The sequence below is a fragment of the Astatotilapia calliptera genome, chromosome 5 (genome assembly GCF_900246225.1).
Source record: "Astatotilapia calliptera chromosome 5, fAstCal1.2, whole genome shotgun sequence".
Classification (NCBI taxonomy): Eukaryota; Metazoa; Chordata; class Actinopteri; order Cichliformes; family Cichlidae; genus Astatotilapia; species Astatotilapia calliptera.
Window position 1 is genome coordinate 21468724 of NC_039306.1, and position 24770 is coordinate 21493493.

The 24770-nt window shown below is 41.0% G+C and overlaps 1 protein-coding gene across 1 annotated transcript; it reads right to left on the bottom strand.

Moving 5' to 3' along the window:
- Window positions 1–2364: 2364 nt before the first annotated feature.
- crbn (cereblon) lies at window positions 2365–20680 on the bottom strand. The gene is made up of 6 exons (XM_026168032.1): window positions 18252–20680; window positions 18066–18150; window positions 13822–13937; window positions 10648–10712; window positions 7471–7602; window positions 2365–6053 (listed from the first exon to the last, which is right to left on the bottom strand). Exons 2-6 carry the CDS (start codon window positions 18139–18141, stop codon window positions 5870–5872), a joined length of 573 nt encoding a protein of 190 aa, XP_026023817.1. The 5' UTR covers window positions 18142–18150; window positions 18252–20680; the 3' UTR covers window positions 2365–5869.
- Between the last annotated feature and the right edge of the window lie 4090 nt (window positions 20681–24770).

The following is a 24770-nucleotide window of genomic DNA, read 5'->3' on the forward strand; positions in this document are numbered from 1 at the left end:
GGAAGTTTTAAAATAAACAAGGAAGTTAGAGAAGCGTGAGCTTGTTAGGCATATTCTTATAATAATCAGAAGACTGGGGATATATGCTTGAACCCAAATTAGCTGATAAAAGCAGAATGTTTAAAAAAATCTTCATTTTGACATGATGGCATCAAACAGCCGCTGCAGATTTGTCTGCTGCACATCCATGATGTGAATCTCCTGTTCCACCACATCCCAAAGATTCTCCATTGGGCTGATACCTGGTGATTTAGGTACTCGGTCATGTTTAGGGAACCAGTTTGAGATGATTTGAGCCATCAGACAATGGGTACAGTGTGGTCGTATAAGGATGGATGTGGTCAGCAGCCATACTCAGGTAAGCCGTGGCATTTAAACAATGCTCAGCTGATATTAGGGGGCCCAAAGTGCAAAGAAAATATTTGATACCATACCAGCAGCTATCCAAGGTGTTGTTTACACTAAATTCTGACACTACAAATGTCACAGCTTCTTTTTTCCCCCCAGTTTTCTGTTGTCCAGTTTTGGTTTGGTGACAGAAGAGGCACCCAGTGTGGTCTTCTGCTGCTGTAGTCCATCTGCTTCTAAGTTGGACCTGTTTTGCATTTAAAGATGCTCTCCTGCATACCTTGGTTGTAATGAGTGGTTATTTGAGTTACTGTTACCTTCCAATAAGATCAAAGCAGTCGAGCTATTCTCCTCTGATCTCTGGCATCAACAAGGTGTTTTCACCACTACTGGACATTTTCTGTTTTTCTGACCATTTTCTGTAAACCTGAGAGATGCATGTGTGGGAAAGTACCATCACTTCAGTAGTTTCCGAAATGCTCAGACCAGCCTGTCTGGCACCAACAACATTCAAAGTCATTTAAATCTGTCTCCCTTCTGATGACCAGTTTGAACTTTTGCAGGTTGTGCACCTGCCTAAATGCATGGCATTGCTGCAATATGATTGGCTAATTAGACGTGTGTTTAAAAGTGCTGAGCGGGTGTACCTAATAAAGTGACCTGTTAGCATATGTGTAATATATATATATAGATAGATATAGATAGATAGATAGATATACACACACAACACATACATACATACACAGGTATATATATATTTTTTACAATATGAAACTTATGTGAGAATAAAAACCTCACTTTAATTAATAATAATGAGTCAGCTGTCATCAATTTGGACTAATTGTAAAAAAAAAAAAAAAAAAAAAAGTACATTTACACTTACTCAAAAAATAATTAAAGCACTTTACCAGTTAGCCTATCAATGAGTATCTACATTTATATCTAAACAAATTCCAATAGAGAACTGTAGGGAGGATTTTCTATATTTACGTGATTTTTGTTGACCACAAATCGAGGAACGACTTTACAGAAACTGGTCGCAGACGACTAAGGAAAAAGCACCACCTCATCATCCCTTTCATAAAGGAGGAAAGAGAGAAACAAAACAACTGCTAAAGCCACAAAACAAGCTGACCAATATGCAAACAACAGTATGCTAAATATTTGTTTTCTGTGGTGTAGCAGTTTAAACATTTTCCTAACAAGCCTCCCCTCCTGGGAGGACACACAAATCCCCTGGGGGTTGCATCTGGAAGGGCATCTGGCGTAAAAATCTGCCAAATTAAATACTGCAGAGGTTCCTGCTGTGGTGACTGTGAATAATTTGTTTTTGTTTTGAATAATTTTTTTGTTTGTTTTTCAAATGGTCATCGTACGGTGCCTTCCATTTTTCGTATAAAAATGAATGAAGCTGTCTAATGTTTTACAGAGAAAAACAGGGGGGCAACATTCATGACAAAAATCATACTATGAGAAATATAGTATATGTAAGCATTTATTCTTGGAGGCATGGGTAAATTTTACTTATGGGACCTGTATTTTTGCTCAACTTATGTTAAATTCATAATGACATAGTGTAATATTTCATGTGTTTTTGTTCTGAGGGTGTATTAACCTCATTTAAGACCTGATAATGACCAGAAGATCTGGGATGAGGTGTTTTTACTTTTTAACCACGACCATAGGTCACGTAGTCCACGTGTGAAACCAAGTGAACATTTTTTTTTTTTTTTACTATAAATGCTCCTCTCCGATGGGCCCTCACGTTCAAGGCCACAGTGGCTGACAATTCTCCGCTCCCATACATGGACTGATTAGATTCTCACACGTGCTACAGAATATCAATGATCCTCCAGCCACTTGCATCTGCATAGTTGCACGTAGTCACATCTGCATACTGCACGCTGCAATGAAGGCGCATGGTAGTTGGTTAGCTCTACCTGCATGTTACAGCTCAGCAGATCATCTCAAAAACCTCCCACAGATGTCCTCTTTAGACAAACATGAGACAAGAGCTACTGCTTGGAACCTGCGTGTTTATTTAAATTTGTGGTACAACGAATGGCTTGGTGAAACGAGCAAAGGCTTTTGCAAACAGATGATTTATCCAGTGAAGCATCCAGGTTATAGTTTTTAATATGTGAGTGTAAATCAGACGGCATGGCAAACACTCAAATCAGTTATATGATGGAGAATGTCATCAAAAGATCACAAGACAGTCATTTAAATTTCTGAGCTCCTCTCAAAGCGGATATATCTGCTCGACGAAACAAAGTGTTTTGATATGAAATATGAAGATTATGAGTAAAAGCTTAAAAAATAAATACTCGGAAGCTCACATTTTCAGATTTTTGAGGGAACAGCAATAATATGAAGATTGGTGATTGGATTACATCTAGATAAACTATTAAATAACAAAGGTATTTCCCCACCAAGTATCAATACAACTCTGTACACTTCATGTTTCAGCAGTAAGAATAACAAGGAAGAAATTTGAAATTGTAAGTTGCTCCCCTTTAGAGAAATAGATTCTTTTTTTAAATTGGCTTGTTAGTTTTTTTTAATGCTGAGAGAAATATGACATGTCTGTTAGAAGAAAGCCCAGAACCAGCTGCTGGTTAGGTTAGCGTGAAGACTGGAAACCAGTGAGAACAACTAATGTGCCTCTGTCCTAAGGCCAAAACAAAAAACAAAAAAAAACAAAAAAAACAACTTTGTACCATCATCTCCTTTCTTTAAGGTTTAATAGTTAAGTAGTAATATTATGAGCCTCTGCCTGATTGAACCACTAATCTTGCTTTTCAATTTTTGAGTTAAATTACTGTCACATACAAGCAGTTTCCTCCAGCTTTCTGTTTAACAGGCAGTGGATGTGGCTTAAAGTGGCAATAATTACTTTAAATCCTCATTAAGAAAATGTGGATTACATAATGTACACATTTACACATTTGCCTGACAAGCAAACAATCCCTGGTTAAATCCCAGGAGGAGAAACATATCCCTTTGGGGTTGCATAAGGAAGGGTATCAACTGGAAGTCAAATATTTGGTGGCCCCCTTTGACTGATGCAGCAGCTGAAAGTAGCTATTACAATGTAGTGGCTATCAGAGGCTCCAATGATAAAAATTCTATGACTCCATCCTGAAAGAGCAGAAAGTATACTTGATTTAAACATGGCCAAGCACCTTCTGTCCCTTAAAGGACTTCTCCCGTTCCTGGGCAGCTTCTGTCTCATGACGGCTTTCTGGAAGACCTGTTTGGATCATTTGTACATCATTTGAGGGTAGGTGTAGCCAAATTTAAATGGGATATGTTCCTCGAATGTTTGGCACCAGTTCGCGGAGGTCTCTGGCTCTCACTGGATGAAATCGTAAGCAAACACGATGTTTCACCAAAACCCACAGGTGTTGCATGTGGTTTTAATGTTCGTCTGCAAATACTTCCTATACACTAGCCCAACTTGAAGAAAAATTGTGGCTTGAATAAATTAGCTGCAGAGCTGAGACAACTTTTACTGTGAAGGTGAACTTTCTCTATTTCCTGTCTGTGTCACACTCAGACACTTAAATTCAAACTACAACCACAGCAATATGCTAGCAACCAAAGCAATCACAAGGAGATTTTGGTCAACTAGTTGGCAGTTTTTCTCCTGGTGCCTGCTGGTTGCCATGGGGTCACTGAATAGGCCTGCACAACTGGATCTTTAGCAACCACTTCCCCAGCAGCTACCATTAACCCCCAGCAACCACTCTTAATCAGTCAGGAAATGCTCATTTTTCCCTTGTAACTGGTGGTTGCTAGATGGTTGCAAACCAGTCTGTAGATGCGCATACTACTATAGCTTACACCAGGCAGCAATAATAGAAGACTGCAGAACAACCAGAGTAACAATCAAGGGTAGAAAGAAACGGGGGGGAGGGGGGGGGGGGGGGTAAACAGAAAGTGTTGCAGTTTTTGCAGCATTGCTTGAAGGGTAGAGGGGTAAAGTTAAAATGTATCTATTGCCAGTTTAATGTGATCCACAGACATGAACAATGTTTTCCTCTCTCAGCAGAAAAAGTGAAGAAAAAGACGCGTTTATCCAAAAAATGATGTTCTCTATCCAAAAACATGTCATCAGACAAACATTCGAGATGATTTCTCATTGTGTTACTCAGCTTACTCATAAAAAGATAATTTCCTAACAAAGAATCAGCAAAAGAGTTTTGCAAAAAAATAAATAAATTAGACTCTACAAACAGTCGGTCGACAGCCATATAAACAACAAATACTGCCTCAGTTTTACCGTACATAAATACAGACGTGAGCCATTACCCTTGCAACAGAATCCTGAAAACTGTCACCCTACAAACCCAAGAGAATATTAAAATAATAATAATAATAATAATAATAATAATAATAACTCTTAAATCTTATCATTATTTTGCCTTTCTGAATCCGATTCCTCGCACTTCAAAAGACACCGAGCTGGAACGTAGGCACACCATTTTAACATACCACGCGTGAACAAACTAAAAGAAGGGTAAATGCTCCTCTTGCTCTGTCTCAGTGGGCTTTGACCTTTGATAAACAGTCTGCCGCAAGGCACCAATGCATCGCTAATTTTCACTCGTGCAATCAAAGATGATGCTCGTCTCCAGATGGGATAATGAGTCTCTAGTGAATACAAAACAGACACAGATTATATCAGATATATTACACAATATCATTATTGTCACTTCAGTTTCTTTTGTTTCGAACAAAACAAATCCACTGTGATAACAAATTGCAGTTTCACCAAACATCAATGAATATGTTAGCTTAATTTCCAACCTTCTTGCATACAAAAATACATCCGCTGTAATTCCAAAATTCAAAATATCTCCTATCGTGACAGATCTACACATACATGAGTGCACTCTCTTTCTAACAGTTTTCTCCACCGGTCTCTCGCAGCTGATAATAATATTAGAAATCCTATCTGAGAAACTCACAAAGGATCTGAATGCTAGACTATTAAATTACTGTGTGCGGATTTTACAACAGCTTAAAGTGGCCATCGCAGCTTGCCGACGACATCTCAATTTTAGCTGCATGCAGCCAGCTAAGACAGAGGAGAGGAGGTGAAGGTAAAGAGTATTATGCATTCAGCGTCCCCCTGTGGGTCTGTGTGTTCTTCTATTTGGAAAACAGCTGGAAAGAGGTGCAGATCAGGCAGCTGCATGCTGGGATCTTAACCACATATCATGGTCTATTCTGCAAGTCTCAGTTTGACTCTCACTCTAACAGACTGCTTTCAACCTCGACACCGCCTCCGCATTTTAAGAACCTTTTAGAATAATAATTACATCCAGCCAGTTCAAATATGCACTTAAAAATTGCCATCTGAAGGCCAAAATGACCTTTCTGCTAATATGCTGAATTTGTTGCCAGGGGTGACAGGCATTGTGATTGAAGAAACTGCAGCCAGACAGTGGCTAAAGATGCAGACTGTGGGAAGTTTGCAGGAATTTTCTGAATGAGGCAAATAGATGGTCTGGTATCACAGACAGAAGAGGCGAGAACCCTCTCTGCCCTCCTCCCCTTCACTCTGTGGGATACGAGGGAGCATGGCTGAACGGGTCAGACCCCAGAAACGAGGTGGAGACAAGTCCTTCTTGGTGGCTGTGAACTTCCAACCCATGTGGGATCCGCAGGTTCGACACTGAGCAATCGTCCAGGCGTACCTGAAAGCAATTAAAGTGCCACATTTTCACATTTGTGATCAGTAGTGCATACAGTACTGTGTATACTTTTGGCACTTTGCTACAAGCAGAAAGCCTGAAGAACTGTTGCTCAGGACCACTTTAAAAATTACAAGGAGGTCCGGCTCTTTGGAGGCAAGAAAACAATGCAAATAAAAAAATAAAGTGCAACTTAAGACTTATGCACTGTACTCTATTGTCGCATGATTAGATGACTTCCAAGTTCCAAGTTAATGCCAACACAGTCCTCCCTGTGAGTGTGCCATAAGAATAGATTCAACGATGTCTCAGTAAAAAACGCGCCGAATCACATGTACAGTAAAGGTGAAACATACAAATGAAAACTATGTACAGAAAGTCAAATATACCTTGAATTCACATAACTAAGAAGTTCACAGTATTACTCTGTAAGCCCAGAGTCAAAGCAAAAACAAAACAAAAGCAAACCATGTCTCAAGAAACTTCTAGAATAACTCTGTATTATACTGGAGTAGCCCATTTTATCATGTGGCAGAAAAAACATAAGTAGTGGTTTGCAACTACAGAAACTGTTGATTTTGCTCATCTGTGTATCAATATTCAGAGCATGCACAGCTGCTGGAGTTGTTTATGTGTACATCTCTCAGATGAGTCGGAATGAGGTCAGATCACGTTTGCACTGAAAAGTAAAATTGATCTAGAAGTCATTTGTGTCCAAACTCATTCCTCTTAAGAGTGTGACTGTTTTTGTCTGCGACAGAACCAAATCACAAGTCCCACTCTGGAGTCTGATTCGCCTGGTCGAATCTAAACCTCAACTTCTAAAACTCTGAAACAGATTCTTACAGGTCTGTTTAATTCTGTTATCATTCACCAAATCTCTCACAGTGTAGTTCAGCGATACAACCTTAAAAATATCTTAAAATTTTAAAAGAAAAACTGACATTACTGTCAGCATAAAGTGCTTTGCACAGGTATCATGTTGCAGGAATTTAAATTGGGTTATTTAATTACTAAATGAGCCCAGTGACAGCCTGATGGCCTGTCCAGGGATTACCCTCACTTTTGCCCTATGGCAGGTAGGACAGACTAACACCCTGTGACCCTGAATGGGAAAAGCAGGAGAAGAAGGATGAGCGGATTATTAGTGTAAGTAATTTGGAGGCTTCACTGACTGCAGAATCCAAGATTGCACAACCTGAACATGCATAAAGAGATGCACCATTGATAACCAAGTTGACACAAAGTACAGTACAAAGCATTTTAATTTCAGGCACTGAGCAGTGTCACAGCAACTTGCAGCTACACCAGATGCCATTAAATTCTAAGCCCTGGGCTGTGAGGTATCAAGAGATGTGTCTCTTACTTAAAACATCCATTTATGGAAAGCACACTCATGCTGTATGCTAAAAATATTTACCCTGGAAACCAGCTGTGCAGCGTAGATGGCCTTCCAACCAGGTTAAGGTTGTTGGCTTTGTAGACAGTCAGCGTTTCGTGGACGTAACCGTGAGGGTTGACGTACGCAGCCATGGGGCCGTACAAGGACAGGCTGCAGAGAGAGGCAGAGAGAGAGAGAGAGGCAGGTGGAAAATGTGTGAATTCAGTAAACTGTTGAGCCAAAACAAAACATCATGAAAGTGAGACACTGAAAATGAAAAGGGGAAACGGGCTTTAAGAGGTCTAAAATTGAAAATGCCAAAAAGTTCAGCTGTGCTCATCATTTTTATATTAACAATGAAGACAAATTTTCTGTCTTCATCGTTTCCTTCTTAGAGCATTTTAACTCTTTTGGGTAATGTTTTCAGTGGAGCTTCTTAAGAACTTTGAATCTCATCTGTGCTATTTTCAGCTAAGCTAAAAATGCAACATAAAACTGCAGGCGTACGCATGACTCACACAATTTTAAAAACTGAATGCTTGACCACTAGATGGAAGGACTTTGGCTCTGATATACCGTGAAGGCATTTTACTGGCATGGTTGGTATCCACTTCCTGCCTTAGAGGGAGAAATCACCTCTCTCCTGTTGGTCATGATCTCTTTCAGAGTGACAGAAGAATATGAAAATAACATGAATCTTATGCTAAGACCTTAGCACCACCAGATAACAACCCATTTGGTCTGATTACACAGTGGCATCATTAAAACAGGGAGAGAAAAAAAATGAGGAAATGTCTTTTAGAGGAGTGGTGTTCATCTCCAGGACCAGTGAAGCTGTTATGTTAGGCTGAGGTTAAGGCTTCTTATGATGGGGGCTTTTTTTGCCTTTATTTGTCATCTACCTTTAGCTGGAGGAGAACATTTGCTCCTTTTCATGGAGCTAAGAGTGAAATTTGGAAACTCAAAAGGACTGCGCAAAAGTTTCAACTCATCCCTGGAGAAAAATGGGAAGAAAGTGCAGTGATTTATTAAAACATGTGCAATGATACAATGAAATACAGTATCTAAGGTAAAATAAGAGTTTGTAAAATGAGCTTGAAAGTCAATATTTACTATGATCACCTTTATACTTCAACACAGCCTGAACTTACTTATGAAAGCTTTCTTCTAATTTATTTAAGGAGTCTTCAGGAATAGTTCTCCAGGCTTCTTGAAGGACATTCAAAGAGCTTCTTTGACTGTCTTTTGTTTGTGCTGTCAAGATTACCCCACACTGTTTCAATAACCTGGAGAGGCTAAGCCAAGGCTGATATCGTTCCATTGTGCATTTTTCAAATTTGGATTCGTCTTTCAGACTTTCCGATATTGTTCATCTGCTGATGTTACTTCAGCCTGTCATTTCTTCTTTTGTCCTGTCCAGTTTTCCTACATTTCTTTAAGGACAGACCATAGACAATGGCAGGTTTTCCTAATATCTCTTTGCGAATCACCTTGTTGGTGCAAAAAATACTATTTTATGCTGTAAACTGTATTATCTGTGGCATTTATTATAGAGTCAACAAAAACAAATGTGATTAAATTATGTGTTTTGTAGTAGGCTGACAGTAACAAAGTACCTAAAGACGCCATTTAAAATTGGTTGTTTGTATTACGTCTAGACACAATACTGGTTCATCACTTGAGCTAGGTGTCTTTTTTATGCTTGAATGATCCATAGGTCAGTGTTACGTGGCTTAATAAATAAAAACATTCCTCTCAAAATGGTCAGTTACAAGGTTTACACTGAAACGGAGTGAAAATGTCGAACGGAAAACTTCCAAAGACCTTCAGAAAAGCCTGAAGAACTATTGCTTAAAACAACTTGAAAAGGTTACAAGAAAGTCTGGCTGCTTGGAAGCAAAATATAAAGAAATGAAGATGACTCGAGACTTTTGCACAGTACTGTAAGTGGTAAAATTGTAAATTGACTGATTCTTGTATAGCTCTTTTCTACTCTCCTGGAGTACTCAAAGCGCTCTATACAACATGCCACATGCACCCAATCACACCCATTCTCACAAGCACTTTCTCTATACTGAGTGCTTCCTAACTACGGTCACGCACATTCATACTCCGATGGATGCATCGGAGAGCAACTTGGGGTTGCTCTCCGATGCCCAAGGACACTTGACATGCAGACTGGAGTAGCCAGGGATCGAACCACCAACCTTCCGATTAGTAGGTGACCAATTCTACCGCCTGGCTGCTCTACCGCTACAGCCAGGCGGTAGAGCAGCTCCTGTACAGCGCTAAACCCACACCATGAATAAGGTTTGAAGTATCAAAAGCCAAACACAATCAGAAATGACGCATCAAAAGACATTTTGATGTCCCACACACACAAACACACTAAGTATAATCAGCCCCAAAAACTTCATTTTCAGTCAGTCTTTAAAGCGGTAATTTGGTTACATTTAATGTACTTCTGCTCTGGCATTGAAAGAAGATGCATTAGCACCATACAGTATGTAAATTCGTCAGAGGCAGTGCTTCAACTATTAGTCTGCTTGCCTCTCTCACACATAATCACTCACTGACTCAAAATATATGGATGACAAAACAGAGAGTGCACTTTTCTCATAAACCCCTAAGAATGTTCTGGGCAATTTCATGACTGTTCAAGGTTTTTTGTGTCACTGTTGGACAAACAGATTAACCATTACACAGCAAACCGTCAGAAAATGACATTATATAACAGTGTGCATATAAGAGAGTGCACTTAGACTGTGTGAGTGAGGAGGTGTAGAGAAGCACCACTTACTTTCCTGATGTAATCCCAGAGTTTACGTAACTCTCAGACAGACAAATTGGTCTTAACTTTGACGTGCTAATAATTTCAGTGATTACAATGAAGAAAAAAAAACAAGAAGAACTTGGATAATAAGACCTAATAAAACTGTCATAAACCTCCACCCCCAATTATGCCAGCTGCTCCGGAAACAACTCAAAAAACTATAAAAGTCTACTACACTCCATTATTGTTAAAAGCAGGAAAAACTGCCGACTTGAACATGGAAATCTGTGAAATCTGTGAAGTTGGTTACATCATCTTTTATTCTATTACTGAATCCAAATTTCCAGTGATGTGAGAAGGATGTTACTAGTGCTGAGACGGAACCACTATGTGCTGATCACTATCAACTACTATTTTAACAAAAATCAAAAACAAGCGCTCACCTGAAGATCTCATTTTTTGTGGTGATTTCCGTGTCCTGGCACTGTTTACAGCACAGCGACGTGCACTGAGGAGGAGGAGAGAAAAGAGGGTTTTAACAATATGTATACATGTCACATATTTTCAAAGCAAAGCGTCCACTGTTGAGGCTCATTGAGGGCGTTATATTAATCATGCCATTCGTCACGCTTCCACAAATGCGACTCAAAACATGGCCCGAGCTCAGGTCACGTCAGTGTCGTTGGTGAGAGGGATTATTATCCTCAATCAGAAAGAAGGGACAACAGATAATGGGCAAACACATTTAACGAGCACTTCACAAATCAAGCTTCAGCTTCTGATTCAACACAAGTGCGACACACTGATCACGGTTTATATAAACATGCCTGGAAAATCATTAACATTAACTTACCATCCTCCTCCTGAATCAGTCATCTGAGCTTGCTAACCAATTAGATGTTTGTTTGTTTTTCTAATTTTACTCCTTATTATTTGGATTTGGCTAACTGACTAGAGCCACACCTTTTTTTCTTTTTTTTTTTTAAAAACCATTTTTCATTCACAACATAGAAAACATGTTAGTAAATCAGTCTGTAAATGACTAAGAACTGACGAGAGGAATGTTGTCCTATTCTTCTCCAAGTCATTTGATGTTACGTACTGTATGTTTACACTGAGGAACAATTTGTTGCAGATTGGTGAAGGCCAGCCCATCTTTACTTCTGAGGAACTCTACCTCTCTAAGGTGCTTTTTTTAAAAAAAATGTTATACCCACTCATGTTACTGGCCTCTTGTCAATTTAATTCATTAGTTGCAAAATGATTTCTTTTTAGTACCTTGCTTCCTTTCCCAGACTTTTTTGTTTTCATCCCAGCTTTCAGAGACATGGTGCTGCCATCAAACAGCTTAACATATCCTCTTACCCCAAACGGTCGCAGCAGATGGCCACCCCTCCAGGCCAGCCTAGTTCTGCTGGAGGTTTCTCCGTGTTAAAAGGGAGTTTTTCCTTCCCACTGTGGCCAAAGCGCTTGCTCATAGGGGGTCATATGATTTTGGGGTTTTTCTCTGAATTTATCATTGTAGGGTCTACCTTACAATATAACGCGCCTTGAGGCGACTGTTGTTGTGATTTATATTTAATATTTTTAAGTACCTTGATTGCAATCTTTTTTTTTTTTTAATTTGTTATTAGATTAAGACCCTGATATCATAGTGTGAGCCACTACGATATCAGATGTGTTGTCCATTCAGAGAGCCGCCGGTCATGGAAGAAAGGTGAAGAGCATATCAGGATGATTTGTGATGGAAGTAAAAGGAAAGGTGGCAGTGAGATCGGGTGTGTCATATACAGTTAGGTCCATAATTTGTTGTAATTAAGCACCTTTACACCACCACAGTGAGTTTCAAATTAAAGAATCAAGATTGTAGACTTTGAGCTTTAATTCCAGACGCTTCAAGTCCTGCATTAACTGTGTGGGGATTTCAGCCATTTTTATACAGTCTCCCATTTTCAGAGACTCAAAAGCAACTGGAAAAAAAATTACATAATTTGAATAAGGAGCCTAAAGTCTAAAACTCATGAAGAAGACTCTTGATTGGAGAACCTGACAGAACCTGACTTAGTTAGATGATCTTAACTTACATATATTACATATACTTTATTTCTCATTAAATAACGGGGAAAAGGCTTCAACTAGCCTTGTCAGTCAATCGTCCAGTTCATTTTGTACCTCTGAAAATGAGGGACTATGCACATAAATTGCCAAAATTCCTAAACAGGTAATACAAAGCTTTCTGTAAAAAACCTTTGAATGAAAGCTAAAACGCTGCACTTCAATCACTTCAATCTTGAGTATATAAAATCCACTATGTTGGTGTACAGAGGCAAAATGACAAGAAATGTCACAGAAACTTATGGACTCAATTGCAGGTTCGAGATAAAAGGTCAGGAAGCAGAACTGTAGGTAGTTTCTCATGCGAAGGAGATTTACACTGGGAATGAAAATGATGGACAGGATTAGGAATGAGCATATTAGAGGGAAGGCTCAGGGACAAAATGGAGAGGAAGGAGAAATGATGGTTATCTTTAAGAGAAGGTTATTAAAGTTTGAGCTTCTGGGCAAGAGGGGAAAAAAAAGAAGGCACAAGAGGTTTGTGGATGTTGTGAGAGCAGACAGTCAGGTGCTGGACATGTGACAGAGAAAGACAAAAAAGACTGGGAGAGATGAAAATGGATGATCGACAATGTGGAATCCTAATGGGAGTATCTAAGAGAAGAAGGAGTAAACAATGTGTGTTTGATGCTGATGAAAGCCCCGTGAGGGCGTAACCCGTCTCCGTATTAACCAATACGCTACACAATATAGGAGCTTTAATGCAACTCCTCTCCTTCCCTTCTTTGATTTTACTCTCATTAAGCACTCACACATAGCTTTTTGTCATCCTCTTCAGATGAACACAAACAAAGTAGCTATTGCTGTTCTCCACTGAGCATGTGTGGAACATGTCTTCCTGTGCTCAAGTATGGCAATGACTGAAGAGGGCCTGAAGAATAGTCTCTGTAAATAGCGGAGCTGACTAAAGGGATTAGAAGAACAGCTACCAGACCAGAGATGATTTCAAATCATCTGGAGTGGGAGTTAAATGTTTTTGCCAAATGTAACAATTATGAAGCAATTTCAATCGCAGCAAAGTGATGAAACCACTGACCAGCATAAGTGTCCTTACTACAAAGCCATACTGCTAACACGGCTAAAAACAACCTGTGACTGCTTTGGCCCACATGACTGAGTAAAAGCAGATCTACAGTGGCCAGAGTGCTTTGTTTTGAGTTTTTTTCTTTAATTGAAATATGGATAGCTCTCTTGCTGTGTCCAACCTCTCCTTAAAATCAGATCAACCCCTTCAAGGTGACAAACAGCTGATGTTCACTGCATGCTAAATACCGGTCCATTAACCTTAAATGCTGCAATGGCTGCTTTTGACTCTGAAAACTGAAATATTGCAGCACTAACACATCTGTCAGCCCCCGTCAGACATGGTTAAATATAACAAGACACACCAGAGGGACACTGTGTGCTCAGTAAAGCACAAGTAGGAATCTTATCACTGCATAAGACAAATTATGTCTGAGGTTTGGGGCAGGTCAGCGAGGCTGTTGGTGACTTTTACTTACCCGATCCATAATGTCTAGCTCACAGCGAAGTCTCTGGATGGCGCTGCCAATCTTTAATAGCTGGAGCCGCAGAGCATCATCTATGGGCAGACAGGCTGCTACTCTGTAGGAGAAATCTGACAGAGCGTAGACAGAAGGACAAGAGAGCGATGAAATAAAGAGGACAGAAAGTACAATGAACACAAACAAATTGCGAGTGTGCATGTTTACATACAGATGAGGACAGAATTATTAGCCCCCCTAAAAAAGTAGTTCCCAATAGGGATTGCGTACCATATTTTACTTTGCACACAGAAACAAAACAATTTCACAAGAAACAGAAACAATCAGGTGAAAATTATTAACCCCCCTGATGCTAATAATCTATTGCGTATCCTTTTTTCTGGGTAACACCTTGCAGATATTTGTTGTGGTTTTCACACACGTCTTCTGAGCAATCCCAGCCCATTCTTCTTTGGTCAATCTCCACCACCCCCTCCTCCTTCTGGTCTTCGGTACACAACATAAATTTTCATTCGGATTCAAGCCAGGGCTTTGTGCAGACTAGCCAGTAATGTTCACTTTGGTCTTCTGATAGCAATTCTTCACCAGGAGCCATGTATGTTTTGAGTCACTGTGCTGGAAGACAAAGCAATGACCCAGAACCAGTTATGCTGCTGACTGCTTTCTTTTAAAATCTCCATGTCTTTCTTCTTTATTCCTTCCACCTTGATGAGATTCCTAGTTCCAGATGCACCGAAGAATCCCTACATGATACTCCGACCACCATGTTTCATTGTGGTGCTCTCTGGGCTGTCCACCGCTCTTCTTCCTCCAGATATAAGCAACGTTTCTGTGGCCAAATAGTTCTGCGTAATCTTTTTCCAGGTTGTCTTTAGCATATTTCAGTCTGGTTTAAAAGTGTCTTTTTCTACAGAAGTGGAGTTTTTCCCCTTCAGCAACCTTGCAGTCAGAATCAGAATCAGAATCAGAATCAGAATGGGGTTTATTGCCAAATGTTGAGCAGAGCTCCAGTCAAGGCTGCACATAGTTCCAAAAGTGGCATGGAGATCTGCCGTTTAGGAGCCACCCTAGAGCAGGCAGTCAGGAAAGCAACTTCCACCTTTCCAGCAGCATCTGTAGGTAGGCAACACTTCCATATGCCTGTGGAGATGCATCGCAGAAGATGTGCAATTCACGTCTACTGTAGGATTTGTCCAGCTCTGGGCTCACATAACAACGTTGTAGACTGATGTTGTCCAGATGTTGCAGCTCACCTTCCCATTCGTTCCATGCAGAGCAGGTCACTTGGTAACAGGGGGTCATCCCACTCACGCTTTTTGTCCCACAACTGCTGGACTAGTACTCGCCCTCGTTGTGAAGGGGACGAGAAACCCTAGTGGGTCATACTGACTCGCCAGAACCCGGTAGAGGTTTCTCATGGTAGGAGGATTCCTCTCCAACTGCATTGTAGTGCAGAGTGTCAGAGCAGCACATCCAGCGCAGACCTAGAGCAGATTCTTGAGGGTCCATATCAGTTTGATTCAGCCACTGTACGCTGCTCTCCGATCTTATTTCCTTTGGTAGATGGCTGATGAGATCTGGGGTGCTGCTGGCCCACTGTCTTAGCTCAAATCCTCCCTCCTATAATAGTGACCGTAGTTTGTCCACAACCTTTGTTGCCACATCTGGAGAAGAGAAGCTCTGTAACCAGTTGTCAACATAAAAATTCTTCTCAATGGAGTCACGCACGTCATCTCCCTGGTCACTGTGGTCATGGACGTGTCGCTGGAGTGCATAAATTGCACAGCATGGTGAGCATGTTGTCCCAAAGGGGAGCACCTGCCATTCTACACCTTGGGATGGGTGTCTCTTTGCAGATCGCGCCAGATGAAACGTAGTAGTGGCCGGTCATCGGGCAGTAGCCTCACCTGGTGGAACATCCCCTTGATGTCACTGCTAACTGCGATGGAGCATTCTCTGAAGCGTAGCAGCACACCAAGAAGAGAGGCCCCCAGGTTCGGGCCTGGTAAAAGCAGCTCGTTGAGGTTCTGATCCCTATAGGTCAGGGGTCGGCAACCCGCAGCTCCGGAGCCGCATGCGGCTCTTTAGTCTTTATTTTGCGGCTCCGGGTGGTTTGGGAAATTAAATTAGAAGTATTTAGCTGAAGTGTTTTTTTTTATATGTTTAGTTCTTTTTTTAACTTGTAGTTCTAAATTGGAAGATTGTTGTGATTTTGAAATATAAAAATAAAATTATATCTTGTTTTTTTCATCGCTCAAAATAAGCGTCACACTCGCGGAAGCCGGTGTACCCGCTGAAACGGCATGCATTTATCGAGACTTTCGACCCCAGGTAGGCCAAATATGGATCTTCGGATCCATATTATGTCGGCAGCTGTTCTCCACCGTGAACTATGTTAAAAACAAACACCGCTCACGCCTCACAGATGACAGCTTACAGTCCTGCGTGAAGATGAAAGTGACTTCGTACAGCCCCAATTTGCAGACGCTGCGCACAGAGGTTTGGGACCAGAAGTCCCATTGTAAACATACCACGGCAGACCCGACAATGTTTGCATGAACACTCTTTTCAGCATCTCTTTATTGACCACTTTTCACACACGGTTGCTGTACGCATACAGCCAGCTGTAGCTTTGCAGCTCACAGCCTGACAACACAACAGCAGAGAGAGCACAGACTTTAAGGTGGCGAGACGTGATTGCGGGTGCCGCTGAGGTGCGTCCGACTCCCATACAGCGGCACTGCAGACCACGCCCCGCCACACACATTAACCAGGTAAAATACATATTTAGGCAGAATTTTGCAAATATCTATTTGTTTTAGCAGCATTGTGCTTTTTTTTCCAATTATTTTTTAAAAGTCAGATCAAGGCTCCAAAAGCCCAAAGGCGATATAAGGGTGGCAGCTCACAACAGTTTTTGTTTGCTACATGGATCATTTTAGTTCAGCTGGGTGTCTTTCCTTTTGTTATATTTCTTTATGAGTTCAAAATGTGTTAATTACATGAATATACAACATTAGGAAATTGCTGCGGTGCTTCAGTGCAAACATGCTGTCATAAATAGCACTTAAATAGACATGAAAAAAATAAAAGTAGGGATAAGAATTAAAAGTGCTACGTGGAAAGATATGTGCATGAGATATACATGAGATATATACATGAGAATAAGAATTAAGAGTGCTACGTTGAAAGATATATACATGAGTGCAGGTGGTGATCAGTGCCAAACATAGAATGATGCAGTGACACAGCGTAGGGTCATGTGTTAGTGGCGGGTACAGTCATATGGTTATTGTTCATGTGTCCAACAGCAGAGGGGAAGAAACTGTTCTTATGGCGAGAGGTTCTGGTGCGAATGGACCGGAGCCTCCTGCCTGAGTCCAATAACGAGATGAGTCCAATAACGGTGGTGTCATCTGCAAACTTGATTAGCTTGACAGACTGGTGGGTGGAGGTGCAGCAGTTGGTGTACAGGGAGAAGAGCAGAGGAGAAAGAACATAGCCCTGAGGGGAGCCGGTGCTGATGGTCCGGGAGTCCGAGACATTCTTTCCCAGCCTCACATGCTGCTTCCTGTCCATCAGGAAGTCAGTGATCCACCGGCAGATGGGATCAGGCACATTCATCTGGGAAAGCTTGCCTCGGAGATGGTCTGGAAGGATGGTGTTGAAGGCAGAGCTGAAGTCCACAAACAGGATCCTGGCGTAGGTTCCTGGGGAGTCCAGATGCTGCAGGATGAAGTGTAGGGCCATGTTGATGGCGTACAGTCCATTCCTGTGCGGCGTTCCAGTGAGTGTCCTTTGATCCTACAATTTCTGACTTTGCTAAATCATTTACTAGTGTCTCTGCATTTTGTTCTGGGGTCTTTAAACACATCTCTCACTAGTTTTCATTCCAGAGCCTTTGGAAGCCTTTTTGGCTTCCTGCCTCTGCCAGGCTTGCTCTGTATTAATAGCTCTCTTTGAATTTATTATTGATACGTCTCACTCCAGTTCGTGACTCTCAGAAAACCTTGTATATCCATCTCCTGCCTTGTGACCATCAACAATTCCTTTTCTTAAATCTAAACTTATTTTATTTTTGGAACAACACTTTCTCAAGTGACATTCTGCAAAAAAACTAGTGTGTTTAGAAAAGCTATGTAGAAATTCCCCTTGACTTTATCACTTTAATAATAGGGGAGGTAATAATTTTGTCTGCATCTGTACCTGTACCTTCTGGAATAAAATCAACATAGTCTGACCTACTGCATTCGCCGGGAGGGAATCATCCTTCAGATTCTCATCCCATTCATGAAGCTGTTTCTTCACCCTGTTCATGAGCGACTCCTGTGAGGTGAACCACCAAAAGCCGAGAAATCTTGGTTTATATTCATTTGTGTGTCATGTTTATATATAGAGGAGGAAGTGCCGCGGGCTGCAGTACTTACTGAATCATAGAGTGCGTAGACCCAGGGTGGCCATGGCGTCAGACTGGCACAGTGAAACTTTCTCTGTGGTCAATAACACATGTATCACTTAAATCAAATCTAATCTGATGATTATGGAAGCAACACAAGATCCGTCCCTTTGTCATATAGAGAAGTAAAAGTAGCATGTTCCAGGTCACGGTTTTGCACATGGGCTACTTTCACATCCAGTGTTAATGTCACCTGCACAGATACCTTAACATGTCATCTACTTATTCTCCTTTAACAGTAGACATTAACATTTTCTCCTACTAAAACAATCTAACACCTGCCAACACATCTGCACTAAGTCACTTTCTCTACTGTTTTTAACTGTATTGATTTATTTCACATCTTTACATTATGAAACACATCAGCTGCAACAACTAGTCAATTCATGTGAGTGAACTGGATTAAAATGAACTATGTACTAACTAAACACACCATAGGTTATATGTACAGGTTGTATTTGGAAATGTCAAACAATAAAGATTAGCATGCCCAACTCCAAACATGCTGAACCATAAAAATATCAAGCTAATTCAGCACTCAGTTAAATGTAGGCAGTATTTAATATTACAAGACAGAAAAAAGCCGCTTATCTTTTTTTTTTTTACCACTTACAGTTTATGGAGGTAAAAATCCCAGAATTTTTGGACAATGACACATTTTTTGCAATTTTGCCTCAGTACTTCATCACAACAGATCTGAATCAGACAATCAAAATGCGTTTGAATTGGCAGGATTTCAGCTTTAATTCAAGTAGTTTTACTAACTGCATTAACAGTTTAGGAGTTAGAGACGTTTTTATCTTGGGTTTTTTTTAAATTGTTTTTAATAACAATTTTCAGGGGCTCAGAGGTAATTGGACAATTGAATGTTAATCAGTATAATGGGCAGATAAGGTCTCTTCCCTCGTTGGCGAGATGTTGTTGGAAGTGAGGGAGGCCATCATTAGACTGAAAAAAGTAAATAAACCTACGAGGGACAGCACAAACTTTAGGTCCAAATCAACAATCAAAGGCCTGAAAGACCACAGACGACCCCTACCAAATGATCATAACCAAATTAATTTAATAGCAACATCTGACCAAGTCAAGAACACTCAGTGAGATACAGTTGCATCATTGTCAAAGTCTACAATTAAGAGATGACTTCATGATTGGGAAAGGAGGATTTACAAGAAGGTGCAAACTACTGGTTACACTAAAGAACAAAAACACTGATAATCGCCAATGGTATGACTCACCCTAGTAGCAGAGACACCTGTGGGATCAATTTCAAAACCCTACATGAACTTCTTCTTGTGTTACTGCGTTTAAAAGATTTTCAGAAAACTTGACCTTGGGCTCAAACTCAAGGTCGTTGAGATTTTTATTAGCTGCACCCACTGTATTAAATTCAAACATTGCCTCATTCTCGAGTTATCACATTCACAAACTCACAATCATCCCGCTAACTGTGATGACGACAATACCCCTTCAGCCATAAGAGGACAGATTAGACTTTCCCAGAAAACATCTAAAGAAAACATCTAAAAGAGCCCGCGTTGGTCTAAAATAAGTTCTTTGGACAGATGAACCCAAGAAGAACTTGTACGAGCTAGGAAGAGAAAAGTATGGAGAAGGAAAAAAACAGCCCTTGAGCCAAATCAAAATACATCTGTGAAACATAGTGCAGGAAGTGTCATGATACAGGCATGTATCGTTTGCCAGTGGAACTGGACCACTAGTGTTTATTGACGATGTGACTGCTGATAGAAGCAGGAGGATGAATGACTGATAAAAGTGTACAGGGCTATGTCTGCTCAGATTCAACCAAATCCTGCACTTCACACTGCAAATGGACTATGACCCAAAGCATACTGCAAAAGCAAGCTGAGATTTTCTCAGGGCAAAATATTTTAGATATTCTTCGGTGGCCAAGTTAGTCACCTGATCTCAACCCAACAGAGCATGCTTTTCAGTTATCAAAGACAAAACTAAAGGCAGAGAGAGCCAAGGTCTAGCAGAGGATCTCAGGGGAGGAAACAGCTTTTGATTATGTCCACAGACTTTCATCAAGTATTAAAGACATTCCATGTAATTAACATTATGTTAGTTTGTCCAATTACTTTTAGGTAGTTAATGCAACATTTTAGGAAAAATTGTGATTTGATTTAAAATCTACTGTGGTGGTGTAGAGAGGCATAATCTTTTTTTATGTCACTGTCCAAAAACCTTTGGATCTAACAGTATAGGATTAGGGTGGGATTCAGTGAAAAGGATTCAGGTGAAAATGCTCATTTTGCTCATGATTCAAATGGAAACTTCACCACATATTTCTAGTAATTCTTTGAATGTATTTCAGGTCTTCACTTTCACACAAAACTAGACTTTGATTATTTAGTTGGTCCGCGCAGGACCTGACAGCTCGAGGGTCGTCAGGTCCTGCGCGGACCAACTGTGTGGGGTGATGGAGCACCTCTTCAACCTGAGCCTGAGGTTGGGAAGAGTCCCACAGCTCTGGAAAACCTCCTGTGTTGTACCAGTGCCAAAGACTTCACGCCCCAAGGACCTCAACAGCTACAGGCCGGTGGCTCTGACATCCCACCTGATGAAGACCCTGGAGCGGTTGGTCCTGGCTCAGCTTCGGCGCCTAATAAGCTCATCACTGGACCCACTTCAGTTTGCCTACCAGCCTGGCATTGGAGCGGATGATGCCGTCATTCACCTCCTACATCGTTCCCTCGCTCACCTGGAGACCGCTGGAAGCACTGTGAGAATCATGTTCTTTGATTTCTCCAGTGCCTTCAACACTATTCTTCCCTCGGTTCTAAAGGACAAGCTGGTGAACTCTGGAGTGGACCATCACCTCACTACCTGGATCCTGGACTACCTCACCGACCGACCACAGTATGTGAGGACTCAGGGCTGTGTGTCGGACAGGGTCGTCTGCAGTACGGGGGCCCCACAGGGAACGGTTCTGGCTCCGTTCCTCTTCACCATCTACACTGCAGACTTCTCCCACAATTCCACCCAGTGCTTCCTGCAGAAGTTCTCTATTTTCTCTGTAGCACTTCATGGATTTCATAAGCAACACACCTTAGTTGATCTGTGGATTCTTTTAAAAAGCAGTTAAAAACTTTTCTGTTCAAACAAGCCTTTTGTTGATCTACGTATTTTATATTCTTTACATTATTTACATTTGATCTTTTACATTGTGTATAATGTCTATTGATTGTATTGTTTATTTTAATATTTGTGTACAGCACTTTGTAACTGCCTGTCTGTGAAAAGCGCTTGATAAATAAACTTTACTTACTTACTTTAGTTGTTCACACAAAGCATTAAGGTAAAAAAACAAAATAATATATACAGTGTTATCTTCATTTTAGATTTCAAAAAGTATTTGCGGCTCCCAGTGTTTTCTTTTGCGTGGAAACCAGGTCCAAGTGGCTCTTTGGGTGTTAAAGGTTGCAGACCCCTGCTATAGGTGAATGAGCAATTAAACACCACACGGTTCTTTCCGTTGTGTGTCACCATGTGGTGGGGGATGAACCATGATTCTTTGGAGGCCCTCATTTCCTCTTCACTGATTTCTCTGACATAGCCTGCTGCTATCAACTTTGTAATCTTCGCTTGATAAGCTTTAGTCTTCTCTGGGTCTCGACTGAGGCACTTCTCCGTGCCACGTAGATTGGAGAGTACTGCTTCAGGTGGCTCCGGAGTGTAGGCATATCACTGACACGCAGAAGGGGAGTTGAATATCTGTTTACTCCCTCGACATTCAGTCTTGTCGTCTTTGCCTCCAAAACCCTCATAGCTTGCTCTTCCCTCCGAGACGTGTCACTAGTTTCTCACTCCGATATGGGAGAGTGTCGAGATGCCAAAGCCTATCTACTTGACTATGAAGCTCTGATTGAGGAGAGGCAGTTGAGAGGAAGAGGCACTATCGCGGTTGAGCATAGTGCTTAAGGGAGGGGATTGGTGTTAACTCAAAAGACATGACGTCGTATTCTCATTCACAGCGCTTTATTCGTTCCGCCATTTTTTATACCCACCACAACAACAACACTTCGCGGGCAACAGTACTCTCGCGATAAAACAGAAAATAACAAGTTAACAATCTCCCTCTTTCTTAAAAAAAAATTAAATAAAAGTATAAACACACCCCTGTAAACATTTGTATACATATATGTATATATTTATATAAACAAAAAAAACATTTCAAAAGTGCTTTGCTTTACTTAAAGCATACTATCATTGCACACAATAACCAATGGTACATTTGAATGCAAAGACAACTTTGTAGACAAAGGATTACAGTATCCAGAGTCCTTCATCTAGCGCCTTTAGAAGGGTTAAAGGTGAAACTCCCTTTTTTGTCAGACAATCAGCAAGTTGAGATTTTGAATCTGACCAACAAACCTGTCTGATTTTCTTGGCTTGTATGAGCTCTTTAATGCTGCTCATTTCTAGCCTCAGTCTCTTCTCTGTAACCTGCTTAGTAGACTTGAGTGCATCAAACAAGGAATGATTATCAGTTACACAGATCAAAGGAAGAGCGTTTAGACCAGTGTTACCAGTTGTAAGCTCAGAAAAAAGTGTTGCCAGGAAGACAGCACTGTCTATTCCATCTGACATGGCAAGAGTTTCTCCTGCCAGTGTACTTCTGACCACGCGCCTGATTTTTTTAGACTGCCAGAAAAGAGAACAAAACTTTCCTCCTTTACCCATAAGGACGATTAATGCCCCTCCTTGAGTACCGCCATCAGGAAGGTTGCCAAATGATCCTCACTGTTACCCACTGTTACCGAAACTTAAGAGTCACTTTCTCTGCCTTAAGTTTACGGATAACTTTGTTCACTTCATGAATGGACTGTACAGTTGCATCTTTGATATTAGATCCAAGGCTACATGTGTCAAACATAACATCAGGCCTTGTTTGTTTGGCAACCCACAAAATCTGTCCTATTTTTGACCTGAGTTGCTCACGTTCTGTTTCACTTAAGGAAGCCTCCCTCTGTACAGCCCGTGCTGCTTGTAACTGAACCGGTTGTAGGTTGTCAATGTAAAGTTGTTGATGCACCTCTATTACATCATTAACTGTACAAATGTCCATACCAACATAAGAAAAGCTGTCATGTTCTTCACGGCCCACAAGGAAGGTAGATCTCAGTACAGGAATGATATGAGTTGCAAAGTGACTTGAACCAGCCCAAAGGAAATCATCAACGTGACATGCAAGCACTCCTGTAACCTCAGATTGTTCATTCTGCCAATAGAACACTGCAGGATCAACCTGTGATATTTTACCACCAGTTTTGAGCATAATGTCTTTGACCTTATTGTACCAATAAAGTGAAGCATCTGCAAGTCCATAAACACACTTTTTCAGTTTCCATAGAACATTGTCCTTGCCAGCTTCAGGTGGGGGACGAAGATAGATGTCTCTTGACAGTTCCATTCCCTGCAAGAAGGCAGATTTAATGTCCATTGAATTTACTCTCCACTTGTTTTGACATATCACAGCTAGCACCAGTCTGAGGGACTCAGACGCACATGTTGGAGAGTCTTTCTGTAGTTCTTTAGTATTTACCTCTTCAAACCCCCGTGTCACAAGTCGAGCCTTTGGGACAACACCATTAGTAGTTTCTTTGAGTGTACAGACCCATTTAGTAGACACACATTTTTGACCCAGGTCTTTCACTTCATCAAACACACCATTACTTTGCCAGCTCTCAATCTCCTGCTGCTTAGCAGAATCAAAGGAAATATCTTTTGTTGTGAGTACATCTGCATCTCTGTTTTCAGCTTCAGTGCAAAGACCATCAACAAGTGACATGTCTACAGCTTTCTTTTCACCTTCACTACCATCATGCTCAAGATATTGCACATTGTACCAGTTTTTGTATTGCCCTTTTGCTTTTCCCGCTCTGCCTAGCACTCTGGCTGTGTGTTGAACACCGTTGTCTCTGTTGGTAAAAGCAATCAGCTGTCCTTATCTTAACTTTACATTTGCAGAGACATGATCAGTGGGTGTAGAGGGCTCATTTGCAGTTTGTGTGACAGACATGTTTTCTGTAGTGTTAGTTTCTCTGTCAATAGTGTTAGTTTCTCTGTCAATAGTGATGTCTTCTTCCTCACTAATACTCTGTTCACCATCGGGTGTGTCAGTGTCATCATTTTCAACTGCGTCTTTGTTGTCATCATCAGTAGTACTGTGTGGTATTTGTTTATCTCCAGTCTGTGAATCCACTTTAGTCAATCTTGACTGGTGTACTCTTACAAGAGTCCCCCCATGTCTTACAAATACAACAGTTCCATCCTGCCCAATAACTACACCTGGACCCTTCCACTCTGTACAGTCGACTCGTTTGTAGTATACTTTATCTCCTGCCTCATATTTGTCATCTGTAGGCCCAAGTTGTTTGCGTAGTGCTCTCCTGATCCTTTCTGAACACTCTGCCTCAGTAAATGCTTTCCTGGAAGCATGTAATGCTGAGATATGTTCAGCTAC

Excerpts from the sequence above, each read along its gene's own strand:
- crbn (XM_026168032.1), bottom strand. The coding sequence starts at position 18,141 with ATGAACAGGGTGAAGAAACAGCTTCATGAATGGGATGAGAATCTGAAG. Across the intron at positions 7,603-10,647 it reads ACAAAAAATGAGATCTTCAG|CCTGTCCTTGTACGGCCCCA; the intron begins GTGAGCGCTTGT and ends CTCTCTCTGCAG. Across the intron at positions 6,054-7,470 it reads CTGCACAGCTGGTTTCCAGG|GTACGCCTGGACGATTGCTC; the intron begins GTAAATATTTTT and ends AATTGCTTTCAG.